Here is a 20262-nt window from a genome sequence, read left to right on the forward strand (position 1 = left end):
TATTTTATTTCATAATCTGGATGAGTTGAGAATGTTCCAGGAAGTCCGCCTTTATGAATCTTTACGTAATATTTGGACATTGAGATGTTGTTCTTAATATGTCATATCTACTAGTAAGCACTTAAACTCAATCATGATATCACTCTATAATGATAAAGCATTTTAAACCTCCCATATATAGTCTGTGGGAAAGATGGTGTCCATGTCCTCTTCATTCCAGACCATTATGTTTCTGAGATCTCAAGAAGTTAAATAACTGGCTCTTCAGAAAATAGTTAACATAGCAAGTTTGAAACTGCTGTCCTTAGAAAGGCCTGTTTGCAAGGTTGGCCCTTGGCTGGCATCTGGGAACTTGGCTCTCAGGGTGTTCCCAGTAACTGATAAGGGTGATTCACTGTGCCTAGACTGTTTGTGCAAACAGTACGGTTTATGGTGAACACCTGCTTTTCTCCAGGGGTCTGTAGTATTGGTGCACACAAGGCAGAGGGTGCCCCGGTGACCTGCCTGCAATGAAACCTTGGGCGCTGAGTCTCCGATGGGCATGCCTGGGCAGAAACACCGCATGCACATTGGTGCATTTTTGCTGCTGTGGGGGAGGAGTAAGCTCTGCCTGACCTCTCGGGAAGGAGAGAGCATAGGAAGCTTGCAGATTGATTCCTCCAGATCCCACCTATGTCTTTTTCCACTATGACCTGCTGTATATCCTTACTCTAACCATGAGTACAATGACCTCTGACATACCTCTTCAAGACTAAAAGATCCTGTACTGCTGAGGCTGAAGATTTGTGTTTTAACCTCTGTGTAAGAACTTTAGTTCCCTTTGCCTGGTGATTAGAGTCCCAGGTACAGGGACTCTAATCCTTCAAATAAAAGTAAGCATGCATTTGTTTATTATATGTTCTACAGGCCCATTCATGCCCATGTTCTGGTCCTATGGAAGAAGCTGTAAACCTTTGACTTAATTAGGTAAAGGGAGATAATCTTGTAAATAGTTTTCCTCCTAGCTACTTTTCCAGGGGGCCTTTTTATTTAGTACTATAAAAAGTTTATATTTTGGTTCTAGGTAGTTATGGGTAAATTTGAATAAGGCCTATGCCTAAGAATAATTTCTTGCTAATACAGAATTCCAGGCCAACATTTCTTTCTAAAAAAACAATAAAAAGAAATAAAATACTAATGCATATTACACATAGATGAATATTGAAAACATTAAGTGAAAGAAGCCAGTCACAAAAGATCACATATATTATTCTATTTATATGAAATAGACAAGCAAGTCTCTAGATATAGAAAGTAGATTAGTGGTTGCCAGGGACTGGGGATTGGGGACTGATAGGGAGTGACTGCTAATGGGCATGGGATAGGGGCGGGGAAAGTGCTGAAAATGTTCTAAAATTAGATTGTGGTGATATCATACAACTTTGTGAATATTCTAAAAATCATTGAGCCCTGGCCGGTTTGGCTCAATTGGTTGGAGCATTGTCCCGCACACTAAATGGCAGTGGGTTTGATTCCCAATTGGACGCATACCCAGGTTGCGGGTTTAATACCTTGTCAGGGCACGTGTGGAAGGCAACCAATCAATGTTTCTCTCTCACATCAATGTTTCTCTCTCTCCCTTCCTCTCAAATCAATTAAAAAATAAAAAGTAAATAAAAACCGCCCTAACCGGTTTGGCTCAGTGGATAGAGCATTGGCCTACAGACTGAAGGGTCCCAGGTTCGATTCCGGTCAAGGGCATGTACCTTGGTTGTGGACACATCCCCAGTAGGGGGTGTGCAGGAGGCAGCTGATCGATGTTTCTCTCTCATCGATGTTTCTAACTCTCTATCCCTCTCCCTTCCTCTCTGTAAAAAAATCAATAAAATATATTTTAAAAAAGAAGTAAATAAAAACCATTGAATTATATACCTTAAGTGGGTAAACGTGTTAATTATATCTCAGTAAAGCTGTTTTAAAAATGGTAAATGCATATGTAATTTTGTTAGACATTGCCAAATTCCACTTTCAAAGTGTTGTATCAACTTGTCTTCCCAGCAGCAATGTATAAAATTGCACAATTTTGCCAACAGAATATGGTGTCATACATTTTAATTTTCACCAGTCTGATAGATGAGAGAAATGATATATCGTTTTTTGAAAATTTGTATTTTCTATGAGTGAATTTGAACTTTTCATATGTTTAAGGGCCCTTTTTATATCTGTTTTTGTAAATTGTATATTTTCCTTGAGGTTTTTGGTTCTTTATTCCTCTATTTCAAGCGTTCTTTATATATATTAGTAATATTAGTCCTTTGTGATGTAGCATCCTATTTCTAATATCATAGATTGAGTGTTCCTTGTTTTTTCACTTTATGTACACACGAGCCTTTTGATGAGAATGTGGTCTGTACTCTAGGGCAACTAAATTATAGTACAAGTAGAATTTACTTCTGGGTGCTACTTAGATTTGCTATCTGTTCACACAGAGTTTTTCTTCCGTCCTGATTAATTCACTTAGTATTCATTATTCAAAGTTGTTTCTCTTATTATTGCCATGCCAGTTTTCACCCCTTCTTCTAAGTTCTAGACCTACTGGTGGCTCCTTTCTGAAGTCTCTCTAGAACCCTACAAAGCCAGCTTGGGTGTTCCTTTTTTATGTCCCCACTGTACTTTATAGTTTCCTTTATGGCATGGACACTGTAATTCTTCTCTGTGTTTCTCCTTACTAGACTCTAAACTGTTTAAAGGCTGAGTTTTTACTTCATTTTTGTGTTTCAGACATGATGCTGCTTAGCATATGGTAAGTATTCAATAAGTATTGGAAGAACTGGCGTAGTAAGAGATAGGAAAGAGGTGATGCCATTGTAGGGGGAAAAACTGTCCTTGGAGGACAAGTGGAATTTGAATAAATGAAGAGGACATTCCTGATGACATGAGAGGGATGGGGATGTGAATGAGCATGGTGGTGTGTACAGTGAACAGTGGAGGTAGTTGTCTTACTGGAGCATGTTTGCTTATTCTTATATTCATCACATCTTGGCTGTGTACCTACTATATGAAAGACACTAGTTTAGGTAGTAAAACCACAGATGTAAAAAACCTGATACACTGATGTTTAAAACTTGGTGCTTTGGGAATTTAATAGGGAGTAGATTAAGGAGTTAAAAATGAGCAGGGTTTTAAAGAACACTGAAGGAAAGACATAGGTGTTTGGCTTGGTATGGTTGATAGGACTTGGCAAGTGAGCGATCTGCTGGAGGCTATTATTTTCCAGATGTTTTGAGTCAGGGAGGTATATACAATGTGATTGGGGGAAGAAAATTATAGAAAATTATAATTGAGCTCTGAGGGGATGAAGTCGCATTAGAACTGAGACCTGTAAGACAGGAATTGGCCCAGTGGTTAAGCATGGGAGGGATGTTCAAGACAGGAGAGAATATAGGAAACTACAAACAGCTGTGGTATGAAGTTAGATGAAGTAAAGGAAGGTGAGGCTGGACAAGTGAGCGTGGGTTAGATACATGATCTACATACCCGAACATATCAGAATGAACATTTCATAACTTCTGAAAATAGACCTAGACTTCTTGGTTGTCAAGATTTGCAAAGAGGTTGGGATTTCATCTTGAAGGTGTTGAGGAACTATTGAAGACTTGAGAGGGGCCTGACATTATTCTATCTCAGACTACCCTGATATTGCAGTAGATGGACTGGAAAGGGGCAAGATTAGAGGCTAAGAGACAAATTCTGAGGCTCTTATAGCAATATAGAGAAGTGATAAAGAGGACCTCAACTAGGGTAGAGGATATGAGATTATAGAGAAGGGGTCAAGAGTGAGAGTATGATGGTGTTGATGGAGAAAGGAGTCATGGATCTCTGTTTTGTAGGCAACTTGTGTTGGTGTTGAGCTAAGCACAATAGGAGAGGCAATATTTTTGTGAAGGTAGCCAAGAAAAAAAGAAGAGTTTAGCTTGGGACATATTCTCCTCCCACACTTTTCCCCATACCATTTAATGGTGCTGTGATGTATCTTTGGATTCATTCTTCACTCTTTCACAACCCACATCCCATTTGCTAGCAAATCTTTCCATTTTACCTTCAAAATATATCTAAAAGTTACCACTTTTTATTCTCTCCAAACCCTACCACTTGTTCTAGCCACTCATTTCTTACCCAGTTATTATAGTAGCTTTCTAACTGATTTCCCTGCTTCTGCCCTTGCCCCTGTCTGTTCTTAACCCAGCATCTGAATGATCCTTACAGGTCATCCTTCCCCTGGAGTAAAAGTCAGAGTCCTTACAGAAGGCCTTTATGGCCTTCACTTTCTGTCGTCATCTTCTGTTCTTTCTCCCTTTTGTTCACTTCACTCTAGCCATATTGGCCTCCTTGCTGATCCTTGAACTAGTCAGGTGTACTCCCTGTTGCAGATCTTGAAGTTCATCTTTCCTTTGAAGAAGGCTCTTTCCCCAGTCATAGCTTACTCCTTTTGGGTCTTTAGTCATATGTCAGTTCTTTAGTGAATCTTTCTCTGACCATTCAATTTGAAATTGCAATCCTCTTCCCTGCCAAATATTTTCTCCCTTTGGTTCATTTGTCTCCTTAGCTTTCATCACCATCTACATATGTGCTATTCATATTTTTATTATATATATATATATATATATATATATATATATATATATACACACACATAGATACATATATATTATTGATTTCAGAGAGGAAGGGGGAGGAAGAGAGAGATAGAAGCATCAGTGATAAGAGAGAATCATTGATCTGCTGCCTCCTGCACACCCCCTACTGGGGATTGAGCCTGCAACTGGGACCTGTGCCCTGACTCCGAATTGAACTTCGACCTCCTGGTTCATGGGTTGACACTCAACCACTGAGCCACACTGACTGGGCTATTTTGTTTATTTTCATCTCTCCCCACTGGAATTTAAGATTCATAAGGACAAGGACTTTTGCTTTATTCATTGCTGTACCTCTAGCACCCAACACTGTGCTAACATATAATATATAGAAGCCCAGTGCATGAAATTCATGCATGGGTGGGGTCCCTAGGCCTGGCCAGCAATCAGGGCCTATTGGAGCCATCTCGCCCAGTCCTGATCGTGGCCAGGCTGGCTGGGGCCTGCTGGCTGCTGGCAAGAGCCTGCCAGACTGGGGGAGGGTCGGGGGGGAGGGACCACGGGAGGTTTGCTGGCCGGGGGGAAGGACCAGGGGAGGTTGTCTGGCCATGGGAGGTTGGCTGTGGGAGCTCCCTGACCACCAAGGGGCAGCTCCTGCATTGAGCGTCTGCCCCCGGTGGTCAGTGTGCGTCATAGTGACTGGTCAACTGGTCATTTGGTCGTAACGGTCGCTTAGGCTTTTATATATATACTAGAGGCCCGGTGCACGAAATTCGTGCACGGGGGGAGGGGGTTGTCCCTCAGCCCAGCCTGCACCTTCACCAATCTGGGATCCCTCTCACAATCCAGGACTGCTGGCTCCCAACTGCTTGCCTGCCTGCCTTCCTGATTATCCCTAACCGCTTCTGCCTGCCAGCCTGATCACCCCCTAACCACTCCCATGCCAGCTTGATTGATGTCTAACTGCTCCCCTGCTAGCCTGTTTGCTCCCAACTTCCCTTCTCTGTCGGCCTGATCACCCCTAACTGCCCTCCCCTGCAGGGTTGATCGCCCCCAACTGCCCTCCCTTGCAGGCCTGGTCCCTCTCAACTGCCCTCCCTTGCAGGCCTGGTGCCTCCCAACTGCCCTCCCCTGCTTGCCTGATCACCCACAACTGCCCTCCCTTGCAGGCCTGTTCCCTCCCAACTGCCCTCCCCTGCTGGCCATCTTGTGTCCACATGGGGGCAGGATCTTTGACCACATGGGGGCAGCCATCTTGTGTGTTGGAGTGATGATCAATCTGCATATTACTCTTTTATTAGATAGGATAGAGGCCTGGTGCATGGGTGGGGGCCAGCTGGTTTGCCCTGAAGGGTGTCCCGGATCAGGGTGGGGTTCCCTTGGGGCGTGGGGCGGCCTGGGTGAGGGGCCTGTGGTGGTTTGCAGGCCAGCCACGCCCCCCGGCAACCCAAGCGGAGGCCCTGGTATCTGGAATTTATTTTCCTTCTACAATTGAAACTTTGTAGCCTGGAACGGAGCCAAGCCTCTTGCTCGCTCCATGGTGGCAGCCATTTCTGTTGGAATTTATTTATCTTCTATAATTGAAACTTCGTAGCCTGGAGTGGAGGCCTAGGCCGGCCAGGGCTGCAGAAGCTTGGCTTCCTCCATTAGCCTGGGGCAACCTTAGCCTCCTGCTCTTCCAGCTCCTTGGCTGCTGCCATTTCTGTTGGAATTTATTTACCGTCTATAATTGAAACTTTGTATTCTTGAGTGGAGGCCTGGGCCTGCCAGGGTGTGTGGGAAAGCTTGGCTTCCTCCATTGCCAGGGAAACCCAAGCCTCCCTCCTGCTTCTCCGTGGCCACAGCCATCTTGGTTGGGGTTAATTTGCATACTCGCTCTGATTGGCTGGTGGGTGTGGCTGGTGGTGTAACAGAGTGATGGTTAATTTGCATATTACTCTTTTATTAGATAGGATAGTAGAATCCTGGTGCACGAATTCGTGCATGTGTGGGGTCCCTTGGCCTGGCCAGTGATCGGGGCCAATTGGAGCCGTCTCACCCAGTCTCAATCGGGGCCATAGGGACTGGCCAGCCAGGGGGAGGGGCCGCAGGAGGTTGGCCGGCTGCGGGAGGTTGGCTGTGGGAGGGCACTGACCACCAGGGGGCAGTTCCTGCATTGAGCGTCTGCCCCCTGGTGGTCAGTGAGTGTCATAGCGACCGGTCGTTCGGTCATTCGGTCGGTTAGGCTTTTATATATATAGATACACACAGTTAATATTGTTGACTTACTGGATTGATTAATGGTATGCCTCAGATATCCTGGAATAGATGTGTATTTTTTATTATACACCCTATTTCATTTCAGAAAGAAGTAGAGGTAAGAAAGTATCTAGTAGACTAACTAGAGCCCATGCAATGATTTAGACTGGAAGAGAGATTGTCATGAAGCCATGCCAATACATGAGGTAGCTTAGAGTGTAGAGTCAGAAGAGGACTAGGGATGGGATCCTGGAAATACTTCCATGTTAGTGTTGACCAGAGAGTAGCAATGTCTTTAAACTTAGCAAAGTGGGAACCCTGTTTGGGCCTTGTGCTTTGGAGTTCCTCATCTGGCCTTCCTTCAGCTACGCCCCTCCTGATAAAATTAGGATTTGGGGAAGAACTGAACTAGTCCATCTGTACCTTTTTCTAGGTCAAGTTCTGAGTATTTGAACCCCTGCCCATGTGGCCCTTCACAGGCCTCTTTTCTGATCCTTTCCTCTCTTGAATGTAGCCTAAGGGATGGCCAAAGGGTATCAGTTTGCAGGCATGTGGCCAGAGCTTGGGATGCTACATGTATGTATATGAGGCTTCTTGTAGTATGGAGTGGAGCCAAAGTTGGGAAGATATAAAGAGACAGGCTGCAGGCCAGGTATGTGTGTGTGTGTGTGGGGGGGGGGGGGGGGGGAGGGGAGGTATGGTTCTCCCATGCCCCCATAGAACTTGAGGGAATCTGAATAGTTCAAATCAGAACTTGGCCTTTTAGATTGTTATAAAGTATGTATGGCAAGATGGCAAGGTAGAATAATTTAATAGCTTGTTAGCTTGATTTATAACTTTTAAAAATATTTACATATATGGTATATGGATTTCCATTGTAGCCTTGTTCCAAGTTCCTTGAAAATTAGGGGTGAGTCTGTAAGAGGAAATTGAAAAGGAGAAGCTAGAGAGGGAGAAATAAATTCTGGATAGAGTTTCAAGGAGGGTATGAGCAACAGTGAAGACAGAAATGTGTCCATTGGATTGGACAACCAGAATTTAGTAAAACTTTCAGTTGGTGGTAATTGATGACAAACTTCCATAGAAGGTGGAGTACCTGAGAAATTAGAAGTGGAGACAGAGTATAGAAGACTTTTCTTCTAGAACATTATCCAAGAAAGGGATCAGAGCAGTAGCTGGAGGAGAATGCAGGGTCACGGAGGAGGACTGCTCCATGTTTAAGATGAGAGAGTCTTGTAAATGTTTAGACGTTGAGGGAGAGGACCCGGTGTTAAAACAGATAAGGTTAGGGAAGAAAAGGAAATAATTGATGGAGCAAGGGCTAAGATCCAGGGCATAGGTCAGTGGATTAGCTTTTGAAAGGAGGAGGGCTTTAGAGGAGGGTTGGGATGTTTGGATGTGTCTGGAATGTAAATTTGGAGGGTGAGAGCGCCTGAGGAAGGTGACTTAATAGGCAATAATATATCATCAACATTGCTTTATAGTAGTTTTTTGGGTTAGTTTTTAAAAACCTGATTTTATATTTCTGGGGATCAGGGATTATATCCTGCAGCCACTTGAAATATAAGTCCTAATATGGGGCATAGGCTGTGTATGTTGAATCTGTCCTTACTTAGTAATTGTTATTTAGTGGTGACTTGCAATTTTAAGTTTGATAAAAACCTCTGATTTCTCAATACCCTAGAAAGAATTTATTATTATTTGTATTACATAATGTGTATTATTAGGCTTTGGAGATGGTTTGTAATAAGTACATACTGTCTGAATTACACTTACTTTGGGAAATATATTTTTAATAAAAGTATATTAATACTGTCTTTTCCCCCCCGCTACTAGTTCCAGAGAACTGCTGGTTTATGTTTTAGCTCTTGCCAAGTTGTGAAAATAGTGAAGGATGCTTAAACTACTTAACATTCAAATTGTAAGTAAAATTTATTTATGTTATTATTATCTATATGTTTAGAAAACAGAAACTGAAAATAGTCATTATCTTATATGATAATGGTGAGCTTCAGTGTGTGGGGCTGTGGATTTTTCTTATTTTTTTATTAAGATACAAATACTTCCTCCATTTCTGTTGATAAGATAAAAAAGGAGATAGTAGTACTGAATGGTCTTAAATAATGAGGTGAAATTTCTGCCCCCATCCCCAGATATTTCTTTTGCTTGTAGGAGTTTATGGAAATAGTTTATTATTTTATTTCCACATTCCCATGGTACCAGTAAACTTAATGGAGGATATAATATTAATGAAATGATTTTTTAGAAATGTATTTTCTCTTTATAGTTTTTTGCATTCTTTAATTTTTATATGAAAAAGTCCTATAATCTCTGTAATTTCTCTATGAAAAAGTTAACATTCACAAAATCAAATAAAGTGTAACTTCTTAGGAATAATCTAATGCATAAATCTAGATGGTATACATATTGAAATTCATCCCTACTGAGGAAAACTGAATTATGTTTACTTGAAACCATTTGCTATATTGCATATTGAACCAATAGCAAAAAAATTATTGAGGAAAAAATAATAAAGTAATGTTTAAGGTATTCCAAGTGATTTCACTACTTTATTTTCAAATTACTCTATTTGGAAGTACAAACTACTCAAATTAATCTGTTTTATAGTTCTTGTAAAGTATTCAAAATGTGACCACAAAATTAGATTGCTGCCATAGCAAAAGACAGTTCTAATTATTCAGATAAATAAACTAAATGAGCCAAAGAAGAACAGTAAAATATTTACAAACCAATAAATCTTTTGATTTGTCATATAGGCAACTAATGTTAGAAGTTGTCTCGGTCCAGCACATTTCATGTCTTCATGCATAAAAGTTTTTTAAAAATATCTATGAAAATATTTCAGGAATAAAAGAACACCTTCATAAAGATAGAAAGTTATATAACATTTTATCTCTTAGAATATAAATATCATAATGTCATGAATGTTCAGTAGCTTGGTAAGAACTTAATTTCAGTGAACTTAGAAATGCTAAAAAGTAGAATGCTCATTACTGCCCTCTTTTGACACAGGGCTGTATAAGCATATCTCCTTTTAGTTTATACAAATGTTAAAAATTAGATTGCAAAATAGGTTGTGCTTTATATCTTTCCTATACGTTTTTAATAACTTTTCAAAATTCTTCCTCTTTTTAGGCTCTCTGGTTAATCATCTTTAGAAGACTGGATTTCTGGACATCTACTCCACTCTTCTATTGACTTTTAAGATATGATAATGCAAACCTGTAACACTGGCAATCATCCATGAACCTTTAATTGCACTGATTAATAGCATTTCAAGCTTCCTCAGGGAATATACAATGACATCAGCTGTGGTTGACAGTGGAGGAGGTTCTGTTTTGGAGCTTTCCAGCAGTGGAGTAGAGAATCAAGAGGTTAGGCACCCAATGTATTATGTTACTGTTTTGTTCCTAGACTTCAGTGCATAGACTTAGTTTTGAAGTTAATGGGAAACAGGTATTTGAGAATAGAAATGTACGATTGAAATTGTACATGTACACATCATGTGTCTTTATATAATTTAGGTAATAGAAGGTTGAGGGAATGTACTGCTGGACTCACCTGAGTTGTTGGAACATGCATATGTTGGAATGAACTGGGAGAAAAAAATTGAAAGAGAGAATACTGTAGTATTAGTTGAGAGAGAGATTTTAAAATTTATTATTTTGTATTATAGAGTCTATAGATATATATTATACCTAAATTAAATTAATCTTAAATTAGAATTTTGTATCTCCTTTAGTTGTCATCTTTGGTTTTTGTTTTTGTTATATCTAATTCAGTGTGAGGATCCATCATATTTTAATCTAATATATTTATATGTATATATGCATTACATATACATATATGTGTGTGTATTTAAGACTTTAGATAATTTGTAAATCAGTAAAGAAATTTAGGTTTTGAAATTTTATACATGTAGAATTTTTTACATTATTAGCATTTTGGGTTATTTTCATGTTATTGATGATATTAAATAATCAGAGATGGGAATAGAAAAATAACAGTACCAGAAATATAAGAACTTCCAGGGCCTGGCTTCTGTTCCCACCAATGGGAAGGAGCTAAATTAAAATAGAATAATGCTGTCGCACTAATGGACAAATATTTGGTCAGACATGAGGTGGGAAAATGGAGAGTTTACTGTATTTAGAAAATCTGTTTTCTCTATAGTCTGTGAAAGATACTGCTGTTATTGGTACTCGGTACCAGCATAGTGGTATAGTGACATGACTGAGAAACAAGTTAGGGCATCAGTCTGTGTGTTCTGCAATCTGGGTTCTTTTTCTTGCTTGCCTGGTGTCTTGCTTGGTGTCTGTCAGTCTTCTAAGATAGCGATGTGCAAATTCAGTGGGAAGGAGATAAAGCAAAGCTTACTACTTTTCCTTGGTTCTCAATGGACTTGGTAACTCAGATGCTCCTGTCTGTCGTATAGGAATCTAAAACTGGTTCAAAGTCCATTAAGGGAAGCCACAGCTACAGAACATACTTTATTCTTGTGATCAATGTCTACTTCTTCCTTGAAGATTTACTTTCTGTAGGATCACTTTCAGGTGTGATTCACCAGAGATCAGGGACCTGGGGGACTTCCATCCATATCACCCAAACCATTTATTGCTGCTTCTTCAAGAGCTTTCTCTTTGTATTATAGTTTTTCTCTGTTGGTATTTAACCGTATGAAGGGAGATGCCGACAACAATAGGCAGAATATACTTACCTTGTGCTGATTGGGTACCGTCACTATGGAAAAGAATACAATAGTTTATTTCCATATAAATATAAGGAAGACTCATATTTTTCTTCCTTTACATGGAATCCCAGGTGTTCTTGGCTTAGAGAACTAATTATAAAAGAGAGAATCTGATAAATGTAGTCATTTTACCAAGGCATTTTTGACTAATGATTTATGTGGTAGCCTTACAGGGTGGTCACAAGCATATTAAGTAGTATTACACCAGAGTGGGGTAAACTATTCTTGGAGAAGGTTTTCTTCAACAAATATTAACTGACCACTTACCTGTGTCAAGTAATTTTCTAGGCATTAGGGATAAAATACTTCAGAATGGCTGTGAAAATAAATGAGGACTAGAGATGGATGGAGAGGTGTTAGAGGATATTTTAATTAGGGTGTTCAGGGAAGGCTTCTCTGAAGAGGTGTTATTTTAGTTAGACTTAAATAAAGTAAGGGATTGGGCAATAGAAACATCTGGGGAAAGAGAATACCAGGAAGAAAGAAAAGCCATTAATATCTGGAAAATATTCTCATTTTACAAAGGGAGTTTTGGAGATAGTGACATTTGAAAGATAAAATTTTTTTTAGAAATATATTTTTATTGATTTCAGACAGGAAGGGAGAGGGAGAGAGAGATAGAAACATCAATGATGAGAGAGAATCATTCATTGGCTGCCTCCTGCACGCCCCCTACTGGGTATGGAGCCCATAACCTGGGCATGTGCCCTTGATGGGACCCTTCAGGCCGATGCTCTGTCCACTGAGCCAAACTGGCTAGGGCTGAAAGATACATTTTTTATCTTACACGCAGTTTTTCAGGAATATATCTATAATATATAGTAGTATATAATATCCATACTGTAAAATATAGGGTGGGTGGAAAAAAATGACCTTCAAGATTCTATAATCATAACTCCAATCTGAAGAAAAAATAAATGTATAAAAGGTGGTGGGTACTGTATTGGATACCTGAAACTAATATAATATTGTATGTCAATTATAATTGAAAAATAAAATTTAAACAATAGTCAGTAGTTGGCCAAACAAAAGTGGTAGGCACTTATTAATACATGAGAGTTATTAATACATGTTTAGGCTTTATTTTTATAACTTTATTTCTTATTGTAAAAGTAATACATTTTATAAAGTTAGGATAATCCTGTTCTGACAAAGATACCACAAAAGTAAATTACAATCAAACTTATGAGTGTAGATGTAAAAATCACAAAAAATAGTAATAAATATACAAATTGCAATTATATATTAAAAGTCCAGTTACCAAAAAGGATTTAGATATACAAGGATAATTCAGTATTGAGAAAACGATTACTGTATCTCTCTACTAATATGACATATGACATATGATATGTTAGTAGGAATAAAATACTTAATGAAATGGGATTTTATGAAATTCTATATCCACTCCTGATAAAAACTCTTCATACTATAAGTATAGGTGTATACTTTCTTAACATTATAAAAAATAACTTACAAATCAACAGCCAGAATCCTGTTTAATGGTGAAGTACTAAATTATTTTCTTTAAAATTGTAAAGAAGATAAATGTAGGTAGTACCATTACTATTATTTAATATTTTCCTGCAAGCAGGCAAAAAAGATACAAATATTATAAAAGAGACCAAATTATTATTTGTAGGTAATATGAATAGCTACCTGGGAAAACCAGAGGGAATCCATGGAAACCCATTAGAGCTAATAAAAGTTTGGCAGGTACAAAATTAACACAAAAATATTTAGCTTCCTTTTGTAAGGACTATAATTAGTTATAAAAGATCATGGACAATAAGATCCCTTTCAGAAAATTAACCAAAAATATAAAATGTTGAGGAATAAGTATAAGATATATGGGACTTGTTTGAGGAAAATTATTGATACTGAAGTACATGAAAGAAGACTTCAATAAACAGCTATACTTTATACTGGTATAGGAGAGATGGGAAGGTCAGTGTTGAGGACATCAATTTCCTTCAATTAATTTATCTATTTAATACCATCTTCATCAAATGTTAGGGCAACTTTGGGAAAAATTAATTATATAAATCTAATGATTGCATGGGAGAGTGAGCATGCAGAAATAGGTTTCACAGAAATATAGGATTAGTGCAGGGGGGAAAAAAAGATTTAAATATAATTCTAAAAACACAGTGAATATAAGGTCTAGTGGTCATCTGGTTCCAAACGAACAGGATTGGGCTTTTTTTTTAATCCTCACCCAAGCAGTGAGGATATTTTTTCCATTGATTTCTAGAGAGAATGGAAGGTTGGGGGGGATGGATGGGGGAGAGAGAGAGGGAGAGAGAGACATTAATATGAGAGAGAGAGACATCAATTAGTTGCCTCCCGAATGCGCCTTGACCCAGGTCAGGGCTGGAACCTGCAGCCCAGGTATGTGTCCTTGACTGGGAATTGAACCTGTGACACTTGGGTGCATGGGTTGACGCTTCAACCATTGAACCACACTAGCCAGGGTGGGATTGGGCATTTTTTCACTTTATATTGTGATGGAATAAGAGACCAGATTGTACTTCTACCATAAGCAACTAGGAAAATGAACAAAACATATGAAATCCCTGTTTTTGAAACATTGGTGCTGTGGTCTGAATGTCCTTCCAAAATTCATATGTTGAATCCTAACCCTGAATGGTGATAGTATTAGGAGGTAGGGCCTTTAGGCAATGATTAGGTCATGAGGGAGGAATCCTTATGAATGGGATTAGTGCTCTTAATAAAAGGCTCCAAAGAGAGCTTTGCTTCTGCTATGTAGGGATATAATAATAAGTCTGTGACCCAGAAGTGTCACGCTGGCACCCTGAACTTGGACTTCCAGCCTCCACATCTGTGAGCAATAAAGTTCTGCTGTTTAAAAGTCGCCCAGTGTATGGTGTTGTGTAATAGCAGTCTGAAAGAACTAAGACACTTAGATGTCAGACAGCGCAGGACTGCTTTCTGAGAGAAGAGAAGGTCTGATTGTACTGCCTTATTGCTTGGGGCACTTTCTGGACCACAGTGTGGGAGGAAGGATCCAAGCAGAGTGTGACATTCTCACTGAATTGAGGAAACAAAATTTGGAATTTGGAGAGGCTAACACAACTAATTTCAGGGACAGAGTATCAGAGGAAGAATATCAGAACTCTGCCCTGGTCTTTAGCTGAGTGAGCTGCCCAGGTGTAGTATGAAGTTCTGTGAAGCCAGGCAAAAAATGACCAGAACATGTGTAAATTCAATGAATTACTGAAAAATCTATAGAGTTCACTCAGTGGTGGGAGGAACTAGAGTTTCAATCAGAGTAGAGAAGGGAACCAGGACATTCATGAGAGACCCTAGAAGTCATGCCTTATGGTCAGGCTACAACAGCTCTACAACAAAGGGTGCTCCAAACTTGCCCTAAAAAGTTTAAAAATAGGCCTTGAAAGTTGATCCATAAGTATCTGTCCTAGTAAACATTATTAAAATATTAAAATAAGACAACAAAAGTAGAACCCAACTTCGTAAAATCTGCATATTCAGCACCCAGCCATGTTAAATGCAAAGGAGCTGGCATAAAATCTATAACTTGGAGAGAAAAAACTGTTAATGACAACAAACAAGATAGGGATGATGAAATTAACAGAGAAGACTTCAGAACAGCTGTTATAAATACGCTCAGGAAGTAAAAAGAAGTTTTTAAGGTAGATACCTAGAAGAGGGATTGTTGGGTCAGATGGTAACTTTATTACAAATTTTTTTTTTGAAGTACAATTTCCATTTATTTTCCCCCCAGAGAACTTTTCTTCACTCTTTAAAGATTTAGCTCCTTACATGGGCTTTGGTGGAGGTCGTGGGGCAGCACCCGCAGGCCTAAATCGGGGTGGGGGTGTTCGGTCCTCCCGGGCTTCACGAGAATGATTCCTGAGTACCTTGCTGTGAATGGCCCAGCTCACACAGGAATGCAGCTTCACACACAGCTTGGGAAGCACACAGGCGTCGAAGACACTCGCTTTGGAGCTGTCCCTAACGGCTGCGGCCTCTACTATGTTTCGAATGACAAACTTTTTAATGGCCTTGTCCTTGGGAACACACCAGGCACAGTTGGTGCAATGAATAGGCTGCACATGGCCTCAGCCTTTTTTGGTACGACCATCATTCCTTCTTTTCTTGGTCATCTTGGAAAGGAGGACCCGAGAGAGCTATTATAGTTTTTTTGAAGAACTGCCATGCAGTTTTCCATTGTGGCCAAATATATGGTGACAGAAGATGATTTAACTTTGGGTGGTGGGCACACAATGCAATATACAGATCATGTATCATAGAAATCTGCAATTGAAACCTATGTAATCTTACTAACCAATGTTACCCCAATAAATTTAATAAAAAAAATTTAAGAATAGTTTTAGTAAGAATTCAAAAGAAGTTAAAATATGAACCTCAGAGGAGAGGTATAAAAGACATAAAAGAACCAAATGAAACTTCCAGAAATGAAATATTATCTGAAAAGAAAAATTCACTGAATAGGATTAAAAATAGATTACGGTAGGTACTTCAAACAAAAGGACCAGTGAATTTGAAGAGAGCAATAGAAACTACATTATGGCCCTAGCTGGTTTGGCTCAGTGGATACAGCGTCAGCCTGCGGACTGAAGGGTCCCAGGTTCGATTCCGGCCAAGAGCACATGCCCTCTCAATTGGAAGAATACTATTGAAAGCTTGTTATGTTATACATAAAGTAATATTATTTGTAGATAAACTTGGTAAGTTAAGCATATTACAAAATCTAAAGAATCACCAAACAAACTAAAAACAGACTTGGTTATCTATAGGACAATATCAAGTTTATGTAATTTGAGTTCCAGAATGAGAGGAGAGGACAACAACAAAAAAATAAGAAATAATGGCCATAAAAATTTCCAAATTTGATGAAAAGCATAAACTTAAAGATCTGAGAATCTTGCCCTAGCTGGTTTGGCTCAGTGGATAGAGTGTCTGCCTGGGGACCGAGGGCTCCCAGGTTCGATTCCAGTCAAGGGCAGATACCTGGGTTGTGGGCTCGATCCCCAGTAGGGGATCTGCAGGAGGCAGCCAATCTGATTCTCTCTCATCATTGATGTTTCTATCTCTTCCCTCTCCCACTCTGAAATCAATAAATATTTTTTTAAAAATCTGGGAATCTTAGCTGAAACCGGTTTGGTTCAGTGGATAGAGCGTCGGCCTGTGGACTGAAAGGTCCCAGGTTCGATTCCGGTCAAGGGCATGTACATTGGTTGCGGGCACGTCCCCGGTAGCAGGTGTGCAGGAGGCAGCTGGTCGATGTTTCTCTCTCATCAATGTTTCTAGCTCTCTATCCCTCTCCCTTCCTCTCTGTAAAAAATCAATAAAAATATATTAAAAAAAATAAATCTGGGAATCTTAAATCCCAAGCAGGAGCAAATAGGCACCGAGGCACATTATCATAAAATTGCTGAAAGCCAATTTCAGGAAGAAAATCTTAAAAGTATCCAGAGAAATATTCCTTACATACAGAAGAACAAAGATAATGACTACAGATATCTTGACTGAAACTATGCAAGTCAGAAGATAGTGATTTCTTTAAAACGCTGAAAGACTAAAACTTGTCAACCTACCATTATATATTCAGTGAAAATGCCCTTCCGATGAAGCTTTTTTTCAGACCAACAAAAGCTGAGAGAATTTATCACCAGGGAGCTTGTGTTATAAGAAATATTAAAAGAAGTTCTTTAGGAGAAGGTAAATAAAACTTAGGTATACCAAATGGAAACTGAGATATACATAAAGGAATGAAAAGCACTGGAGAAATAGCTAATGTATGGGTAAATATAAAATATTTTTTAAATCAGTTTTTAATTAAAAAAAGTGTTTATAACAAAAATATGAACAGTATATGCTAGGGTTTACAATGTGAAGAAAATGTATGACCATAGTAGAACAAAGGGTGGGAGGAGGGAATTGGAAGAATACTATTGAAAGCTTGTTATGTTACACACAAAGTAATACTTGTAGATAAACTTGGTAAGTTAAGCATATTATAAAATCTAGAGAATCACTAAAAATCAATATATACATAATAAGCTAATATTTGAATTAAAATGGTTACTAAAATATTCAGTTCAAAAGAAGACAGAATAAAAGGAACAAAGAATCAAACAATGAACAAGATTAGGATGGTAGATTTCAATCCTGTTTTATCGATAATTGTAAATATTCTAAGAAGTCCAAATTAAAGTAGATATTGTCAGATTGGGTTTAAAAAGAAGTCAAACCAATTTATGTTTCATATAAGAAATTCATTTTAAGTATTAACAACACAGCTTAAAAGTAAAACTTTAGAAATAAGTGTGCTATGTAAATTTAATCATAAAAAGGCTAAAGTGGTTTCAGGATAAGATTATTACAAGGGATAAACATAGACATTTCATAATGATAAAAGGACCATTTTGTCAAGAAGAGTTAACAACCCTAAATGTATATACACTCGGTGTTAGAGCTTCAAACTACATCAAGCATAAATTGACAAAACTGAAAGAAGAAATAAAGTAGATAAATCTACAGTATTAATTGGAGATTGCTGCATTTCTCTCTTGGTAATTGACAGAACAATTAGAAAATCAATGAGATAGAAACATCAATGATGAGAATCATTGATTGGCTGCCTCCTGCACTCCCCACTCTGGGAATTGAGTCACAATGCGGCCATGTGCCCTGACTGGGAATCAAACTGTGACCTCCTGGTTCATAGGTCAACCCTCAACCGCTGAGCCACGCTAGCTGGGCCAAAGATCTTATTTTCAAATTAGCTCAGATTCACAAATACTGATGGTTAGGGCTTTACCATCTTTTGGGATACACAAGTCAACCTTTAATAGGTGAATTGAGGGTTGTATTTCAAAGAATGTTAAAAACCATTGTTTAGTAGTTAAACTTCCCTTTTAGACAAATGGGGCATCATGACAGCTTTTTGCACAAAGGATTCTGATTGTAATGTGAAAAGATGCCCTCCAATGTCAGGGCAAGTATAGTATGTTTGAATGCTATTCTTACAATGTAAAAATAGCCGTCACTAATTGGTGCACATTTAATTTTCAGGGGACTTTTAAGAATAGTATTATAACCTCTTTTTTAAATATGAAGAAACTGGGGTTTAGAGGAGAAACGCAGGGTGGGGGAATAGGGAGGGATGTTGATAATTTGTTCCTAGTTAGACATGTTAAGCTTGAAGTATCAGCTGAATATTCCTGTAGTGATGTTAAGTTGGTAGTTTAAAAGTTGGATCTGGAGTTTAGGAAATGGGTCAGAGTCTAAAGCAAATATTTAGTAATCATCAGCATAAGAGGTGCTATCCGAAACCATAAGAATGGGTAGGGGGTAGGCTTGCCTGGGATGGTAGTGTAGAGTAAAAAGAACGGAGATGCTGAAGACCGAACCTTAGCAAGTTGGCTAGGTTTGAGTCACTGGAGATGGAAGAAGTGTCAGAGGAGATGCTTAAACATAAAGTGGTTTCTAGAAAGAGAAGTGGTTCCTGAAACAACTTCATTTAAAAAGAAAGTTTTTTTAAATGAGGTGATGGTCAGTGTATAGTCTGCAGAATGGCGGAGGAGAGTGAAAACTGAAATAGAATTTGATCCCTGGTGACATTTTGAGTGAATAGTTTCAATGAGGTGGTGGAATCCAGATTATAGATATATGTACAAAATGAGTCAGAGAATTAGATTGTCTTTTTTAGAGGTATATACAGGAGGAATAAGGAGCAAAGATCTGGAGTTCAGGGATGAAAGGAGGGAGAAAGGGAGAGAGAAACATTGGTTGCCTCCCGTATGTGCCCTGACTAGAAATCGAATCCACAACCTTTTGATGTACAGAAAAAGGTTCCAACCAAATGAACTACCCTGCCAGGATGAATTTAAAAAAAATTTTTTTTGGTGCTTTTTATGCATAAATGGAAAGAACCATTGAAACATTAAAACAAAACAAAGAGAGAGAAGAGTCATCCAGAATCCTAATTGGTGGGGAAGAGAGTATTGGCCTTCTACAGAATTCTAGTCCTCAAGTATTTCATGGTTTAGAAATTTTGACTTATTTTCTACTGGTAGAGTGGGGATGGGTAGTTCACAATATAAATTAATCTCAGATTAACCTTACTATTAAATACTAGAGGCCTGGTGCATGAAATTCATGCACGGGGGTGGGGGTGTGCAGCCCGGCCTACACCCTCTCCAATCTGGGACCCCTTGGGGGATGTTTGCTGGTTTAGGCCCTGAGGGATCGGACCTAAACTGGCAGTCGGACATCCCTCTCACAATCTGGGACTGCTGGCTCCCAACCGCTCGCCTGCCTGTTAGCCTGCTCACCCCCTAACCACTCCCCTGCTGGCCTGATTGATGCCTAACTGCTCCCTTGCCAGCCCAATCACCCCCAACTGCCCTCCCCTGCTGACCCGATTGCCCCCAACTGCCCTTCCCTGCCAGCCTGATCGCCCCCAACTGCCCTCCCCTGTAGGCTGGGTCACTCCAACTGCCCTCCCTTGCCAGCCTGTTTGCCCCTAACTGGCCCCCCCCTTGCTGGTCTGGTCACCCCACGCAGCCTGCTGTTCAGTCGTTTAGTCATCCCTCACTAACCCCTCTGCTGGCCTGCTTGCCCCACGCAGCC

General features: G+C 39.4%; 1 protein-coding gene and 1 pseudogene across 3 annotated transcripts in view; one reads left to right on the top strand and one right to left on the bottom strand.

Moving 5' to 3' along the window:
* Positions 1 to 20262, top strand: part of ELF2 (E74 like ETS transcription factor 2) — a 93831-nt gene that overhangs the window by 17663 nt on the left and 55906 nt on the right. For both annotated transcript variants that reach the window (XM_079771712.1, XM_079771713.1), the window contains exons 2-3: positions 8688 to 8772; positions 10008 to 10246. In XM_079771712.1, the coding sequence (XP_079627838.1) occupies positions 10172 to 10246 (75 nt within the window). In that variant the 5' untranslated portion in view covers positions 8688 to 8772; positions 10008 to 10171. The remainder of the gene's footprint in view (positions 1 to 8687; positions 8773 to 10007; positions 10247 to 20262) is intronic.
* Positions 15345 to 18696, bottom strand: LOC307099671 (small ribosomal subunit protein eS26-like; annotated as a pseudogene). The gene has a single exon. The product of its transcript is annotated as a small ribosomal subunit protein eS26-like (transcript).

This window comes from Cnephaeus nilssonii, assembly GCF_951640355.1.
Source record: "Cnephaeus nilssonii genome assembly, chromosome: 5".
NCBI lineage: Eukaryota > Metazoa > Chordata > Mammalia > Chiroptera > Vespertilionidae > Cnephaeus > Cnephaeus nilssonii.